Below are 18,356 nucleotides of genomic sequence, written 5' to 3'. Positions count from 1 at the left end.
AGGCAAATATAAAACTGAACAGGGGAAAAAATCAAACCGTGAAACGGGGAAAGAACCACTATCAGCGGAACCCGCGCAAAGTCGGATAACATTGGAATGGGGTATATATAGGCCTAAACGAGACTGGGAAAGAACCACAAGCGGGAACCGCGCAAAAAACTTCCGGGGCCCTTAAGCGGGGCCCGGACCCCACGTCGTATTGGATTCGCATACCGCACTCGCCGATTCAGTGGAAAATCCAGCACCCCATAGACGTGCACTAGTTAACGAATTATGCTAGTCAATAATTATTTGTTTTATAACAAGCCTCGGTGTTAAATGTGAAATAACAGAAATCTGGAAATTAAAGGAAGTTTTGTAGTTGCTGTTTACGGTTCACGTCAAAAGAGGGCGCCTTTTTTGAAAGACTATTGCCTGGTGGGCACTATTCCATATAAGTAGTTCACCCCACGTGACCGTGTTTCAGCCAACCAGAATACAGAACAAGTAAGAGGTGTGTTATAATAAAAAGTAACGCCCAAATGATTTCTATGCTCACGTTATGCTGCTACCTCAATGTATAATCACAATCACAGACGTCGTCCACAAACTTATTCAAACAACCGATGCCATTTTGTTGATGTCAAACTGAAAATTATTATTTCAACAACAATAATTACAGGACAGATGACTTTTACACAGGTTGGTGATGAACACTTTTTATTCTGATCGAAAACCGTGCTTCTAAAGACACTGGACAATATTGGTAATTGTCAAAGACCAGCCTTCTCACTTGGTGTATTTGTTTTATAACATATGCATACAATAACAAACCTGTGAAAATTTGAACTCAACTGGTTGTCGAAGTTGCGAGAGAATATACCTGGAAGAAAAAACACCCTTGTCGTACAAGTTGTGGGCTTTCAGATGCTTGATTTCGAGACCTCAGCTGAGGTCTCGAATTCAATTTAAATATATATTAGTGAGAAATTAGTATTTCTTCCTCAAAAACTACGCTACTTCAGAGGGAGCCGTTACAATGTTGTATACTATCAACACCCCTCCATTGCTTACCAAGTAAGTTTTTATGCTAACATTTATTTTGAGTAGTTACCAATAGTGTCCAGTGCCTTAAAAGGCAATGTGTACCTTAAGTTTTTTGAACCGCTCAGTTTTAATCCTATATAAATGAATCCTGTATAACTGTAGTGTTTACAATCAAATAAACCCGAAAACACTTCCTTCCAAAAGGTGGAAGCGTTTTTGAGATATTATATATATTTTCTTATAAAATACTACATTTCAGAAAGATATATTTCAAGGGATGTTTTCTACTATCATCATCTTTAAACCGTGTCATTTTGATATAAATCTGTGATCTAAGACGAGTTTTTTTTATACCAATTCTGTAATGCTCCTTTAAGTACTGCGGTAATAAAGTTTAATAAAGAGATAACTTAAATTTCCCAACCTAAAAAGTCAAAAACTTAAACTAAAGATATGACAACTAGTAAAAATGCTTTTAAAAATGTAGAAATATAGGTAACTATAAATGTTTGAACAAAACTTAGACTTATTCAGATACAACGACTCAACCTGAGTGAAAACGAAGACCCTATATATATAGAAAGCTTCAGCCTCGACGTAAACAAATCAAAATTAGTAATTTAAAGGCAGGGTATACTTTTGGTAATTGTCTAAGACCAGCATCCTCACTTGGTGTACCCAACATACGCATAAAAATGGTCCATGTGTGAACTTCATGTGCTAATATACAAATATTGACTGCTTCGAGAGTTATGGTTATAACTTTGACTCCTTAGGTGATCTCCGGAGCGTTATATTTTCCCGAGGCGAAGCCGAGGGAAAATAGAACGCAACGGGGATCACCAAGGGAGTCATAGTTTTAACCATTGCACGAATAAAAGCAGTCAATATTATTTTGTTTTATAACAAAACCCCAAACATTTCTAAATACTGTACTATTATTATTAAGTTACAGACCTGAATGCTACACTCACGGACGACGCGAATACAGATTGCAAAAACTTTTAGTGTGCTGCATGTAGTGTCGTGCAATCCGAAATGGTTACAGACTATTAATTTATCATCCTCGTACACGCAACGGACGTCTGGGTACTGCACGCCGTGTGCTAGTCTTCGGACTAGCGCATGGCAAACCGACGCAATATCACACGGCCGTCGTCTAGCAAAACTAAGACATGTCATGTGACGCGCTCTAAACCAATGAGCAGGCAGTATACTTGCAAGGGGTGTTATAATAATCAAAAGAAGCCAATCGGCCGGTTACCAAAGCTGCCTATAAAGAGATTCATGGTAACCGCGAATTCACCACCTAGTTTTCCCGTCGACAAAAACCACATTGAATAAATCAAATCAATTAACCAATAAACCAATATCAAAACTTAGCATAGGCATTGTAGTAATTGAACAAAACTATGAGTTTATTTTCAAAATAACTAGGATAAAACTACAAAAAATGTGTGTATAAAATAATGTAATTAAACTAAAAATAGAATTCATCTTTATTTCGATTAAAATCTGCCCTGCTGGCTACAATACTGTATTGTACAGGGACGTCTTACATGTTGACCTCATCGTAAGATGGCAACTCCATGTTCACATTGTCTATTCCAAAAGGGGCGCTAGTTTGCAATACCTGAATGGGTAACTTGTCACTGCGTGGTGTCCGTTTAGGAGTTGTAAGTAAAACCCAACGCTGTGATGAAGAACACAAAAGATAAATACATGGTTAGCTGGTGTCAAATAACACTCCTCCGAAACCAAAATTCACTCCGTATGAGATTCTTTCTGGTTGGAAAATGTTGCTTTTGTGTAAGTTACCTACCTGCCTTCAACATAATAAGAATGAACACGATCAAAAAGTAGGGTGTGCATGAGTCTTATCCAACTTTGTTCTTTTCTAAAATAAACTTATTTATAACCTTTGTATCAAATAAACACAAAATTGTCTCATTGTTGTTGAAACAAAATTGAAACTCCGCGACTAGAATGTTTTGTTAGGGTGTTTGTTAGGGGTGTCTGTGATGTGTGTTGTTTTTGTTTTATCATTCATTCATTTTATTATTAATTTCTTGATTTAATTATTTCTATTTGTGTCTTTTTAAATATAGTTGTTGCCGCAGTTACTGATAATTTAGTTGCCTTACCTCTTTTAGGCTTCCTTGTGCCATAATCATCTGATACACAACAAAGAATGGAATTTGAACCATTGATGCTAGAGCCATGAGCCAGCCAATGGCCTGGCCAACCTCTGTGTACGAGTAATCGCCAAATTCTAATGGCCGATAACTCACTAAGCTGAAGATGCAAATACCCTGAAACGAGCAAATCAAAACCAAAACCTATATTTTATTTTTGTATTTTATTCTACTTATGTAGGCATCCAATCTCTGTTCCTATTATTTTCTTGACGGCGGAGTACAGAATTGTTTGAATTGGGTAATTACTCAAAATAACTGTTATCATAAAAACTTTCTTGGTAACAAGCAATGGAGAGCTGTTGATAGTATAAAACAAAGTTCGAGAAACGGCTCCCTCTGAAGTAACGTAGTTTCTGAGTTTGCCACTAAAAATTATATTTGAATTTGATTTCGAGACCTCAGAATTAGATGTTGAGTTCCCGAAATCAAGCATCTGAAAGCACACAACCTTGTGTGACAAGGTTTTTTTTTCATTATTATCTCGCAACTTCGCCTCTGCAGCCGATCTACTCCACCCCATGGCCAACTACTTGTCATTGGAGACCTGAATGCTGTAAGCGGAAAAGTTAGTGCAGGTTACGAGCATGTTGTTGGAAACTTCGGTTCCGGACAGCCAAAAGATAACTCGGCACGCCTCCTCAGCACGTGCTCCCTCGCCAACCTGTCAATATTGTCGGCTGCTTCTTCAGACGAAGAGAAATCTACCGTCTGGTGGCTATCCAATGACGGTCGCACCAGGAAGGAGATCGACCGCATGTTAACAAGAGATCCCTCTCTCTTCAGCTCCTACAGGGTCTACAGAGGGGCAGAGGCTCCAGCTAACACAGACCACCGACTAGTTGTTGGCGTGATCAAAATTCAGGTCTACCGCAAACCACAAAAACCAACCGCCAGACGGCTCGATGTAAGCTCACTAACATGCAACACCAGCATTACAGCCAAGTACAACATATCGGTCAGCAACAAATTTGAAGCACTCGGCGCTCTTGAGCAAGACCCAGAGTCCGCGTGGTCAACCATCCGTTCATCAATCCTTTCCGCCGCTTCAGAATCCATCGGCAACTCTGGACGTACTTGACCAGAAGTGTGACGCACGTCTCCGTGGTGACACTGATGAAGCTCGCAGAATTAAGGGTGTCTTTAAATCTAAGGCCAAGAGCGACCTCGAGGAGTTTTATACTGACCACGTCGACAACGCCGAAGAAGGACTGCGAAAAAATAACCTCCGTCCAACCTTCCAGGCCATCAAGTGCATGCGCGGCCCCCCACAACAGGGACAAAGCACCTCCCCAATTACTAAAACTGATGGCACTCCCTGCAAGTCGGTTGAGGAGACTCTTGCCCGCTGGCGGGAGCACTACAACACCATGCTCAACCACCCCCAGCTACGCCCTGCCCAGATCTTACAGCACAGGCTTCAGGCACACCTCCTGTCACAGACGTCTCATCTGACGCTCCCACCTTGGCTGAAGTACGCCGTGCTATCAGAATAATGGGCGTGCTGCAGGACCTGACGGCGTTTCTCCTGAGCTGCTCAAATGTGTGTCAGTCAGGGCTGCATCCTTGCCCCAACATTACTCTGCTGCGCCATCGACTGGATCCTAAACCGCTGTCAGGCAGACTTTGGAATAATGGTTGGGGACTCATCCTTCACAGATCTGGACTATGCACTGTTTCTAGGAGAGCCCGCCCAGTGGCCTGTCTCACTCCAAAGATTCGAGGAAGAAGCTCGGATGATGGGGATGCACACGTTATGGGTCAAAACCAAGATCCAGAACTGCACCAGCCTTGGCCCACATCCCACCTCAGTCAACGTGTAGGGTAACTCTGTCCATATTACACAGAAGTTTAGGTATCTCGGCTGTGACATCCATTCCTCAAGCTACTCCTCCCCCGACATTCTCCGACGTCTTGGGCTTGCCTCATCCACCTTTGGCCAATTAGATCGCGTCTGGAGGAACAAACGCCTCAAGCTCACAACCAAGCTGAGGGTATTTACGACCTGTGTCCTCCCCGTCCTACTCTATGGCTCAGGAATATGGACACTCCTAGCTGATGGCACACGAAGGCTCCAAGCCTTCAGCCCCAGGGTGTCAAAGACGCATTCTCGGCGTCCGGTGGTCTGATTTCATCACTAACGCAACAATCTCGGAGACCACCGGCATCGAGGATATCCGCGTATCTATCTCCCGGAGACGTCATTCCCTCTTTGACCATGTCAGACGGCTCCCAGAGCATACACCTGCCCATGTGGCCCTCAAGCTGAGCGTCGAATCACGGGGAGGATCCCGACCACGCCCAGCCTAAAAGAGGCCAAGGGCGACCTCGCAGCACCTGGGTGGGCCAACTGGAAGCGGACTCCGAGTCCCGGGCTGGGCAACTGTGGCAATCCGCAGCAGAGAGCGCATTGGTTGGGCGGCTCTACGTCCCCCTTGATGGATCAAGAGAATGATGATGATGATGATGAACTTCGACGACCAATTGGGTCCAATTGGGTGACAATTACCAACAGTACCCAGTACCCTCAAGAGAAACAGTTCAATAGGCATTTGCAATAGGCCTTTTTGAAGTAAAAAAACAGCAAGACCGCCCCGGTTGAATTCAACTCAATTCCTTTCGATTCCATGCAATTCAATTCAATTCAATTCAATTCAATTCAATTCAATTCAATTCAATTCAATAATGGTTTATTAAAAACCATGACTGGCAGTAAAACCTGAATTGCACACAATGAATTAATACGTTCTTAAAAATGTAAACATTAACACGTGTAGGTTATATATTAAACATGAAATTAAAACAAAAACTGTACCATACAAGAGCATTACAAAAAATTAACAAGTAACAATGAACACCCAAAACACAATAATTTAAAAAAATGGCACAAGAGAGTTGATTACTCCGCGGTAGTATAGAACATAGTAAGACAGTTCTATAAAGAACAGACTCCACCTGGCAAGTAGATACACACATGGTGTTACCGCAAACCAAATATATATTGATTACGAATTATTTATCAACCGCACACCAAAGAGAAAAACAACTAACTTTTCTTTTAAAAATATAACCCGTACATACCAGTGTGAAGACAGGCGTAACGACCATCCAGCATATTTTCAGATAAGGATTGGGACGCCAGCCCAACATGTCCTCAAAATCACGGTATAAGTTTTCAGCCCCTGAAAGATGAAAGAAGTGTCACAGGATTAAATAAGTGAATACGTGTATCTGCTATATGCAGTCTCATTCAAGTTTATTATCTTCTTAAGTTCAAACATATTCTTGAAACAAGGCGTTAATTGAATGTTGACGAGCATTCTTCACTTTGAACCCACATCGTGCACAATGTGGATCGTGCATCGTGCATCGTGCATCATGCACAATGTACACGCGCCTGTATTGTGCTTCATTGTGTGGAAGTCAAAATGTGCACCAATTAATTGACTCCCAAAATGGCGGGAAGTGGTGGACACTGTTGTGAGCTTGGTTAAATACAAGTGCGCCCTCTAGTGTTAAGGTTGTTTGGGGTCACGCCATCTTGGATGGTGCAGTTGTTTTACAAACATGAGGTGAACATGATAGCATACTGTTAACTAACTTCTCTGCGTCATTGTGAATTCCTTACTGACTACACTACAGACGCGCATTGTTCTGAGGTGCGGCCCTCGTTGTGCAATGGGCAATACAGGTGACTCCAGTATTAAATGATATGGTTGAGTTTGTAATATAGAAAAGAGCATGACATATGACTTTGAACCCTGATCGTACGTTATTGTGTGGCCGTTTTGCTTCTCCCTTACTTCAACCCAATCCAAACAAAGCCGGAGTTTTAATTCGATAAGCCTTTTTGAGAAGCTCATTGTAAAAGGGCTTTGTTTAAACAGTTGTCTTGTATCAACATAATAAAAACTTACCGTACACCCATCCAATGACAGTAGCTTCAAAAAAGGCCACCCATAATAACGCAAAACCACTTGCAGCATAGTTGTCAAATAGTTGGAACACGTACATACCGCCCTATAAAAATAAACAAACATCATTTAAATCTATTCGAATCTGTTCATGCTCGTTCATAAATAATGTTATTACTTTTAGGAAAATACATTATGTCCAACCATCTTAATACAGTTAAATTCCGGTGAAATTAGAGCTCCGTATTTGTTCATGCTGGCGTTGTTCTTCATAGTTGTCAAATTCAGGTGAACATAGTTATCAGGACAGTATTGGCTTATGTATTTGCGGTAACACCATGTGTGTCTCTACTTGCCAGGTAGAGTTTGTTCTTAGAGAACTGTCTTTCTTTATTCTATTACTGCGGAGTAGATTCATCGGAATGATCGGGGGACTTCTCAGGTCTGAAAAGAACTGTCCTGATTTTAACTACAACCCGGATGGAAGGTATAGAAAATTGGCTGGGACTACTACTTCAGCCAACAGGGTCGTAAGCACTACCGCTGAGTGCTTAAATTTGTCTCAACGTTTCGACTAGCTTACTCTAGTCATCGTCAGGAGACTGCATTGAGTATTGGCATTGATATTGAAACAGAGAAGTAAACTTCTCACCATTATACAATGGGTAGGTCTCTGCTGTCAAAGATGGTCAGAGAGTAAATCATGAACGGCGTGCAGTATTGAAATTTAAACTGGTGAAGGTATGCCGCAGCCTCGCACCTATACAACTTACTGATTGCCAACAATGATACTAATAATGGTGAACGTTAAAATGTCGGTATCCTTCACAGATCGGCGCTCATGGCGCTGATATTTGCAAAGTTTTTATATGTATATAGTATGCAGAGTTATAAATATGAGAACAATAGGACCTAGACTTGACTCAAGTCCCAATCCCGTCAGAGTCATTTTATTTTCAGTCCCATCGCCGTACATCAGAAAACTCCCCAAACTTGTGCCGCGCCGCAATAGCTACATTTTGACGGCGGATATGGGGACCGTCCTCTCGCACCAGAATGGGACTTGAATCAAGTATATATGTAGAACATTGCAAGTAGGTTGCTTTGCTTGTATTAGGTATTACAAGGTACTGTGACGCAATCTTCAACAAACCATGCCAGAAACACCAGGGAAAATGCCTCCTCAATTAAGTGTACTTTGTTCTATACAGAGGTGGACTTCACCAGGCAAATGTATACGTTGTGCAAGCAAGATGTCAACTTATTCGTGTTTGAAAATGGCCTCTCCATGAAAGGCATAGTGTGAATTAAATGTGGACACTATGGTAACTAATGAAAATAATTGTTAGCATAAAAACTAACTTGGTAACAAGTAATGGAGAGCTGTTGATAGTATAACACACTGTGGGAAACAGATCCCCTGAAATAACGTAGTTTGTTTCGATAAAGAAATTTTGTTTCACTAAAATATTTGAATTTGATGTCGAGACCTCAGAATTAGATCCCGAAATCGAGCATCCGAAAGCACACACCTTCGCGTGACAAGGGTGTTTGTTATTTTGTGCATTTGTTGAGATACAAAAAATGAGAAAACTGGTCTTTGACAATTACCAAAGATGTCAAGTGCCTTTAATCAAGACGAGATTTTACAAATAAATAACTTACATGACACGTCATTGGGAGACCTGCCAGGAACAGCATAGTACAAATGCCTAAGACGAATAAAGGGCGTTTGTTGCCTCTTTGCATCGAAGGGAAGAAGTCAATAATGGCAGTTATCATTCCTTCAACGCCTACAAACTATTTACAAAAATAAAATAAATAAATTAACATGAACAACATTACAACTTAGGGTCCTTATATATCGTTCAACAATGCAGGTTTTATACGAGTTAGTTTTGTAAGCAACCGATTCCGTGTACTCTCAAAGGAGACAAAACACTTCACACTTCAAGTTTTACATCATGGAGGAAGCGTGACACCTTTATTAAAAACAATGTGACTGTTTGAACTGAAGTGTTCCTTTCCCTAGTCTTGGCCCCAGACGCAAGTGCTCAAGCTCGCCAGTCAGGTTGGTTAAAATCATAGCAATTTACAACTGAGCGTAGTCACTATATCGAGCACTTGCGCCTTGGGCCAAGACTACTTTTTCTTTTAACAGTGACGTTGGCTGTCTCTACGCTGCCTGTACAGCAATGCCCGTATGGGAAAAGGGATTTTGTGATTTCAAAAGATAATACTGTTTTCATTTTTCAGGGGAGAGCACACAGGAAAAATAAGTGCACGCAAAATGAGGGCGTTCACTGTTTGCACGCAAGATAGACACCGTCATCTGTGTGCCATTCGCTATATGGCTCCGTCATGTACGAGCCTATACGTCATGCTTCATGTTTATACTTACATTGAGTACCTGTTCGGATGAAAGTATCGTGGCATTACCGTGACAATCAATCAAAGTTAAAATATAACGTAGCTACTGTACACCCCAATTTGAGGCTCTAAACGGAAATGGCTGACCATGCAAGGGGCGAATGGGAAATTAACATGGGCTAAAGTAGGTCGATTTAGAGGGCGCTATCAGAACTTAATTTGTACGCAGATTCTCCTGCAAAATTGACAATGTCTTAGTTGTCAGTATGATATAGTGTTATGGCCGAGCGGTTATTTAAGAGCGCGAGGGGCTCGAATCCCGGTCAGGACGCGTATGTCGTTGAGCAAGACAAAATAATTACTTCCCTTCACCTAGGGGTATAGGCCTACATGGCTAACTGCTAGGGTGTTTGTGAATGAAAAAGCTTTGGGAGCGACATGAGACAGATTACATGTTTGTAATATTGGCCCAATGACGGGACACTACAAGAGTAAAGCATAATGTAAAATGCACTATTTAAAAACTAGTAATTACTAAATCTATATATAATTTCATATCTTATGAAAGTCGTACCTCACTGTCGATACCGAGCAGTAGAAGCATGACGAAGAACAAGATGGCCCAGAGTGGAGTGATTGGCATTTGGACAACGGCTTCTGGGTAGGCTATGAAAGCAAGACCAGGACCTAAACACAGACAAGTATAACATGAAGTATTAGGGGTGCTACCACGTTTCTAAAAAAAGCATCTTATAAGGGTTATTGGGTAACTAAACGAATCAAACAGTTCTTAACAATATCTGGGCATGCATAAGAAGTCACGTTAGATGTAACAGTTGCCAAATAAACTCACATAAAACGTGTGGTATTACCTTAGATTTAATGCCTCTTTCAAGAATTTGGCCCATAAAATGCATTTAAAAGTAGTGGTTGAGTGTGAGTCAATGGCTCAATAAATCAACCACCAAGCAGTCTAGGTTTATATTAAGGGCAATTTGGTCATATTTCAATTGGAAAATTATTATTAAAACAAAAATGAAATCGAAAAAACCCAGAGTAAACAACAGGTAGGCTTTCGTCGAAATTTTGTTTGTTTGTTTGTTTGTTTGCTTGCTTGCTTGCTTGCTTGCTTGCTTGCTTGCTTGCTTGCTTGCTTGCTTGCTTGCTTGCTTGTTTTGTTTTTTGGTATGTTTGTTTATAGATAGTGAAGAATGATTGTTTAATAGTGGCATATGTACCTACAAAACAGTGCAAATTTCGCTCTCTCGTCTGAATGGTGGCAGCTTCGCTCTGTTGAGCTGAAGGAAAATCTGTGTCGTCACTCTTTATGAGTGAAATTGGAACGAAGTTCACTCTAAATTAAGTTGAAAGTACCCGCCTTCCACTCTCAAAGAGTTGTCTACATGGCTCTTTGCAAAGTGGTATGGCAGACAAACGAGTTTTTTTTTGTTTCAATCTCTAACAATAAGGGGTATGAAAGCCTATGCTTTGTGCTATTCAAGACTTGCTGGAGATTTTGACCCACCACTCTTCTCATTATTATTGATGAAGTGTCTATTTTAGTTTGCACACTTATACCTGATTCTACTACGTCCGCCACCGGTACACCCTGCTGTCCAGCCATGAATCCAAGCACTGCGAATATCACTACACCTGAGTACAGACTCGTGCCGCTGTTTACTACTGCAAATATGATGCCATCCCTAACAGACGATTCATACAAGTTATTTCAGTATAGTACAAGTGTCATTATAATCATGTGAGGAGATGCTTTCTGCTTAATACAGGACCAAGTTTCACAGAGCTGCATATAGGCACATGCAGTAGCTAAGAATAGTGCGAACATGGCCTCCAAAATCAGCCATTCAACTTACCTGAAGAAGTTGTGATTGTATGCATTGTAGCTACCTAATGCAGCCATGTTACCAAGCCCCAGAGAGTAGGAAAAGAAGATCTGGGTAGCAGCATCAAGCCACACCTGCCAGAAAGAAGGTACCAAATCAAATTGATTAGGGCCAAGAAAAACGTTAGATCCATCTGACTCCTCTTGTACCTATAGTTCCTCCATTTATGAGACTGAACGGTTCCTAAAGGCAGTGGACACTATTGGTAATTACTCAAAATAATTATTAGCATAAAACCTTAATTGGTAACTAGTGATGGGGAGAGGTTGATAGTATAAAACATTGTGAGCGACGGCTCCCTCTGAGTAACGTATTTTTCGAGAACAAAAGTAATTTTCCACGAATTTGATTTCAAGACCTCAAAATAAGAATTTAAGGTCACGAAATCAAGCATCTGAAAGCACACAACTTCGTGACAAGGGTGTTCTTTCTTTCATTACTTGCAACTTCGATGACCAATTGAGCTCAAATATTCACAGGTTTGTTATTGTATGCATTGTTGAGATACACCAAGTGAAAAGACTGGTCTTTGACAATTACCAATAGTGTCTATAGAGTCTTCATTTCATTCAATTACATGGAGTCATAACAGGGAGGTTTAGCTGCAAGTTACGACTGAGCAAAAACGTGGGCGTGAACGTCAAATTTAATTGTTGTAACAATCTCACGTTTTAAGCATACGTGAAACTATCATTTCTCACGTCAGGTACGTATGTGCAGACGTCATACGTGAACGTGAAATAAACCCGAAGTGGTGACGTCACCTATAAATGACACAATTTGTTGACGTTCACGTTCGCGTTTTTGCTCGCGTATCGTGCAGCTAAACCTCGCTATAATATATAGCCGCAATTAAACATGTAAGTCTGGCACACTTTCTAAACAATTTTGTTACACCTTTTTTTCCAACGCATGGCTCATGAGGAGTCCTCAAACCCAGAAAATTTAACACTAACTTGTTCTTTAATGGCGTCTACAAATTCGCATGAAGGGAACATCTTTTTACGAAATACTAAATTTGGATGCTCGGTGCACCCTATAAGGAAATCATGAGTATCAAGACTGTGCAATTCTCGTGCATAGTCAAACATTGGAACCCGTTAAAGTGCGCGAATTTGTTTCCTTTACGAGTTGGGAACCAAAGCAAATTGGGACCGAAGCGGTGCCGAAAAAACGTTCGCATTTTTGCATGTGAGACTAGCAGGGCATTTTTTGGAACTTCTAAAGTACTTCTACCTACTTATAAATATCCAGGGCAAGGATAACAAATACCATGGGTAGCTGAGCGTACAAGAAGCAGACAATGGACAATGAAATAAAGTAGGTTGGGTGTCATTACACTACATTGCTTCAGAGTGTGATGAAAAAACCTCCTACATTGCAGTTGACCAAGATATGTTTGAATAGGAACGAGACCTTCAAGGTCTATATAGCAGTTCGGTACCACTCGGGCAAAGAAATAATCTTTTAAAAGATTAATAATACACAAGTAAAAGCTTCTGATGTGGGATGTTAGGAATATTACAGAATTGGTAGTTAGCACTAAATGTAAACCACCATATACATAAACTGACACACCTGTAGAATTTTGAGATCAATCAGCCATCTGGGTCACGGAAAAATAGTGAAAAACTTGTTTACACATTTTGAATGACATTGAAGCAAACGAAAAATAAGTAGGCCTAACGCTCACTGACCGATAAACTTAAAACGCAAAGTTAGATTATTTGTTTCGCATCAAATATGACATTTCAGACAGAAATATGTCAAGGGATGTTTTCTACTATCATCATCATTAGACCGTGTAAGTTTGATGTAAATCTGTTATATTCACCTTTTTTTCGTACACATTCTGCAACGTTCCTTTAGATGATGTGGGTACTTTTTGTAACACAAAACACAATGTCCACAGATTTTCATTAAACTTACGGTTTTAAGATAATGGTAGTAGAAAGCTTCCCTTAAAATATCCAAGTTAAATATATCAATTGCTGAGCTGAGGTGCTGTATTTTTTGCGAAAATGGTAAAACAATGTCACGAAAATATATTTAGCATAATAAAATAATGTTCGTGACTTGTTTAACTCATTACTAACAACACCTCTTCAGTAAGGCATATTTTAAGGTAAGCTTTCTACCATCATTGACTTCAAACTGTGTTAGTTTGATGTAAATCTGTGGACACCAAACCCTTTAGGCCGAAGTGTATTGCGCCTTATTCCCATGCTATGTTTCCGCACCTTGCAGTAATTAGGATAGTGAAGCGGGGATAAAACGATGTTGAAGTTTTGCTCAAACTATGTGAGCTTTATCTACAATACCTTGCCATCCAATAACCTGGTGGCATTGGGTTCCACGTAGAACTTCAATCCTTCCACGGCGTTCTCAAGAGTTATAGCCCGCACGAAGAGAATGGTGATGAAAATATACGGGAATGTTGCAGTGAAATATACTACCTGGAATACAAAATAAATACAAAAAGGTAAAATACAGTGAGTTTTCCGTCAAAGTAAAGAGATCTCCTAAACGCACCCTCATTATGGTTTTAGCAGAAAACAAACATTTTGAATTACCTTTAAACTTACGTGTTCTAAGTTGAAAAAAATGACGTTTTCTTGATGAAGTGTTTTCCCGTCCCCTTTGTGATTTGGGCAATAATGTCTGTCAGACTATGGTTTGACTCTCATGATTACAGTCGTTCTCCTAAACTATGATTTTAAGTCCGTTGAGCTAAAGCCTTATTGGTAGTCACGTGGCCTATTTTGACGATAAGAACCTAAGGCCGTATAACCAGAGATCACACAAAAGTTTCAGAGAACCCCGAGAGGTGCGAGTTTTATCAAGTAATAAAGCAAAATGGAAACTTGACTGTTCTCTGTTATTTGTTTTGGGGTTCATTTGTCTTCGTTCAATCGTAAAATGAAACCAATTTACTCAATTATGTTTTTTTAATGTTTTTTCATTTTATGAAAAGCCATTTTTTTCCAGCAAATGAAGTCAACATGGCTAAAGCCGATTTTTTTTTCACTTTAATATGTAACAATAATGTTTATTAACAATCAGCCTCGGTGATTTCCCTAGCAGTACCATTCACGATCTTGTTTTCACGCAAGTTCATGAATATTTATAATTTAAATGGAGGTCGACTTAAAAAAATTAATGGCAACTTGTCCCATCTTATTTTCTGTGGGAGTTTGTGTAGGTTTTCCATTTGTTTACTTTCAATTACAATTTTGTTGTGTTATTTCAGAAATAAACCGCAGGTCTGGGGGACTATATAGACGATGTGACCTGTGACATCACATGTTTACAAAAGAGCCACCAAGCCTAGACTTCCTGCAGGCACGATTTGTACACAGCACAATGGAAGAAAACATAAAATCTTATATTTTTATGGAGATTGCACTGTCTAATTCTCATCAACTTTTGATATGACGAAAGGGGGCATATCGCAAAACTTGTCCAGCTTTTACTTTCATAACTCTTGGATTTATGTGGAAACTATGACACAAAATGTAAACTTTCCCATATTACCAGTACAGTATCTTGCCTGCCAGACTAGCCAAAGAATGTACAAGGTCACACATATTGTAAACAAAGGTCACATGGTCTATAACAAGAAAAAGCTCCGCATCAATTTTGCCGGTACCGGTATTGTTTTTACGTAGCATAGGCCTAAACAACAGAATTAACGTCTGTTTCATTATACAAGTATATTTGAATTTGTACATCCATTTAATGTGTGCAGTGAATAAAGTCAATATTCAATTTATAATAATATCTATTACAAACTAAGAATGGAATAATTTTGTTCTGCATGACGTAATAAACACCGACCTTCCCTGAGCTTTTGACTCCTTTGAAGACACATAAATACACCAAGGCCCAAGCTAGCAGTAAACACAGCGTCAACTGCCAGTTAAATCCACCGATGTCTTCCAGCCCAGTTGATAGATGAATCTGTAAGATCTTACGTCTAAATTACAGAAAATTAAAGCCTCTTAAAACAATTGGAACAAAAATACTAAAAAGAGATTATATATAACCTAGTCAGTGTATGTTCTTGTTTCTAAGTGTTGCTCGAAGCTTTGCATGGTGTGGAGAAATAGGAAAATAATATAAATAAATAGTAAACTTGCGGGTACAACCATGTGTAAATCTCTTAAGGTGAGTGTTGGTTCTGGTGAGAAGAGCCGGTTGGGTCTCGATGTTTCGAACAGTATACTCTGATACTCTGCTCGTCTTCAGGAGAATGAAGAGCCAACACTCAAACAAAAGATATTTACACATGGCTTACTATTTGTTTATTCTTTTATTCCTAGTTCCTGATCATGTTTGTCTTCCTTTTTTGTCTGTCTTTCAGGCATCCCACGAAAGGCCCGGCTTTTAGAAGATACTTGTAATTATTTTTCAAAGGGATGCAAAAACTGCTTTACTGTACAACTCGATTGATTGTTACTTCTTATAACATTTCTATATAATTGTTTAGAAATGTACATGAATTAGTATAAATAAATTTGAGTAAGAGTTGAAAATAAAAAACAGAGCGATGTATTTGTTATAAAAATGGACTTCATGGAATGAAAATGCATACAATGCTTTCTCACTCTACTGGTTTATCCAAATGCTTGGTAAAATAACCTAAGAACATTCACGATTGCTTCTCATTACCAATCATACCGAGCCAAAGAACATTTTCAAACCATTGATGTGCTAATTAAAAAAGCATAAGCGTGACTGTATAGTGTTAAGTTAGACCCCTTGAAGGGAAGCTTTCTACTATCATAATCTTCAAATTGGGTTAGTTTAATGTAAATCTGTGGACTTTGTGTTTTGTGTTACGAAAAGGTACATAGACCCTTTAAAGGCACTGGACACTATTGGTTATACTAAAAATAATAGTTAGCATAACAATTTACATGTACTTGGTAACGAGCAATGGAGAGCTGTTGACAATACAAAACAGTGTGAGAATTGGCTCCCTCTGAAGTAATGTAGTTTTTGAGAAAGAGATATTTCTCACTAAAATATTTGAATTGAATTCGGCTCGAAATCAAGCATCTGAAAGCACACAACTTTTTGCGACACGGGTGTTTTTTCTTTAATTATTTTGTCGCAACTTTGACGACCAATTTCAGTCCACATTTTTACAGGTTTGTTATTTGATGCAAGTGTGCTTAGACCGGTCTTTGACATTATTTCCGAAGGTGTCCAGTGCCTTTAACGTGGAGTTTCATTAAAGATAAATCTCTCACTCTATAATTATTCGTAGGACCGATGGAGTTCTTGAGGAGCAGGTTGCATGGCGATAACGCGTTTGAATTAGCCTTCAAACTGTGTGGTATACTTTGCAAAAGGCCTATGTAGAATTTTACCGTTAGGTTTTGGGAGTTCATTGCCAAGTACACTATTATGATGTACGTTAATTGAACTCATTTTTATTATTTCAAAATAAGGACAATTTAAATTGAAGGCAACCACACCTTTAATTTACACACGACTGTAAAATTAAGGTGTTTTTAGGGGGGGTTGAAATCAACAGTTATCAAACTCACTCCCAAAATTCTGTCACAGAGCTTGTTCTGTTCGTGGCTCCAATCACTGTACAATTCAGCTGGTCATCAGTGGCATTTGTCAAGTCGGTTATTAACGGAACATCAGTTGGATATGTCTCATTCTTATTGATGTAATCGCATCTCCAGAGGTCAGTTCCCTGTACACCATACCCAGTTGGATCTTTACAGAGATCTGTGTTGAAGGGATTGTTACAGTGGGACCATGGCACCACAGCAGCGAAGGACATGAACAAGTAGTAAAGCGACCAAGCTAGGATCACGTTGTAGTAGATGTTGAGCAGTGTTACTATAACAAAACTTGCTATTCCTATACCTGGAATACAAACATCGTTAACTATTAGAGTACATCAACCAATCATCAGTCAATCAATTTATAAAGCGCAAAAATCTGGAACAGGTGAGCTTTAAGGAGTTTCTTGAATGAAGGTGCGTGAGCTGGCATTTCTTATCTGTGTAAGGGAGCTCATTCAAACATTTTGAGGCCATACAGCAAGTTATTGGCACAACAAAAAAGGAGCAAGAGGAAACTAAACGAAGATGTCTTTGTTGAGATCTTAACTCGAGCATGTCCATGATATGTCCAGGAGCTTGCTTATGGTACGCTTTATACATCAGGATCATAACTTTGAAGGAGATTCTTTGAGTGATGGGAAGCCAATGTAGGATGAATAGATGAAGACTGATGGAGTCGTATTTGCGTATAATTATTTAGAATCAATCTTGCAGCAGTCTTTTGAACATTATGAAGCCTTCTTTCCATCAAAGAACTTGGGAAAGTAGATATGCAGCCATTCGCATTGCTGTAATAAGAGAAAAACCAAAGTAAGATAAACTGTTGTTTGTTTGCATTGTTATATTAATTGGGCTGACCGGCTTGGATTGGTTGTCTGTTGTGCATAGCCCCCACGGGTTGATCTTTTGTATCAGTGGTCTAAGAACCAATGATTTTGCAATTTTGAAAGTGAATTTTCGTCATAATTGGCTTTTCCAGCCAGAGTATTATTGGGGGGTTTTTTCGATTTGGTTTATATTAGTGTAGTGCAAAAAGTAACGGTGTGAAACTCAATTTGTGCCAGGGTATTTGTGCAAGTAATCAACTCGATTGTGGTAAAAACGAATGAACAATAACCATTTTTGTGGTTTTATGGATTGATTTTCTCCATATTAGACAGTGAGTAGTTCCCCAGAAGCTCCTCATTGATTACAAACATTTTATCTTTTTATAATAATAAACAATAACAACCGAATTTTAAGTTAAAATATGGAAATTTCAGACAGAATATTTTCTGAACAGTTTTGTTAAAATTAAACCCCCTGTCACAGCAATACACAAAACGTTTAAATATTACGCCCTCATGCAATTCGTCTATG

The 18,356-nt window shown here is 39.4% G+C and overlaps 1 protein-coding gene across 1 annotated transcript in view; it reads right to left on the bottom strand.

Annotated features, from left to right (window-relative positions):
• Nucleotides 1-2,192: 2,192 nt before the first annotated feature.
• LOC117297996 (sodium- and chloride-dependent taurine transporter-like) overlaps nucleotides 2,193-18,356 on the bottom strand; it is a 31,344-nt gene continuing 15,180 nt past the window's right edge. The window contains exons 3-13 of the mRNA XM_033781212.1: nucleotides 16,965-17,298; nucleotides 15,247-15,385; nucleotides 13,731-13,865; nucleotides 11,380-11,483; nucleotides 11,084-11,208; nucleotides 10,080-10,192; nucleotides 8,801-8,935; nucleotides 7,139-7,241; nucleotides 6,303-6,403; nucleotides 3,171-3,338; nucleotides 2,193-2,719 (exon numbers count right to left, since the gene is read on the bottom strand). Of these exons, the coding sequence (XP_033637103.1) occupies nucleotides 2,582-2,719; nucleotides 3,171-3,338; nucleotides 6,303-6,403; nucleotides 7,139-7,241; nucleotides 8,801-8,935; nucleotides 10,080-10,192; nucleotides 11,084-11,208; nucleotides 11,380-11,483; nucleotides 13,731-13,865; nucleotides 15,247-15,385; nucleotides 16,965-17,298 (1,595 nt within the window). The 3' untranslated portion in view covers nucleotides 2,193-2,581. The remainder of the gene's footprint in view (nucleotides 2,720-3,170; nucleotides 3,339-6,302; nucleotides 6,404-7,138; nucleotides 7,242-8,800; nucleotides 8,936-10,079; nucleotides 10,193-11,083; nucleotides 11,209-11,379; nucleotides 11,484-13,730; nucleotides 13,866-15,246; nucleotides 15,386-16,964; nucleotides 17,299-18,356) is intronic.

This window comes from Asterias rubens, chromosome 1 (genome assembly GCF_902459465.1).
Source record: "Asterias rubens chromosome 1, eAstRub1.3, whole genome shotgun sequence".
NCBI lineage: Eukaryota > Metazoa > Echinodermata > Asteroidea > Forcipulatida > Asteriidae > Asterias > Asterias rubens.
The sequence above is the reverse complement of the archived record's forward strand: the minus strand, read 5'-3'. Positions and strand labels throughout refer to the sequence as shown.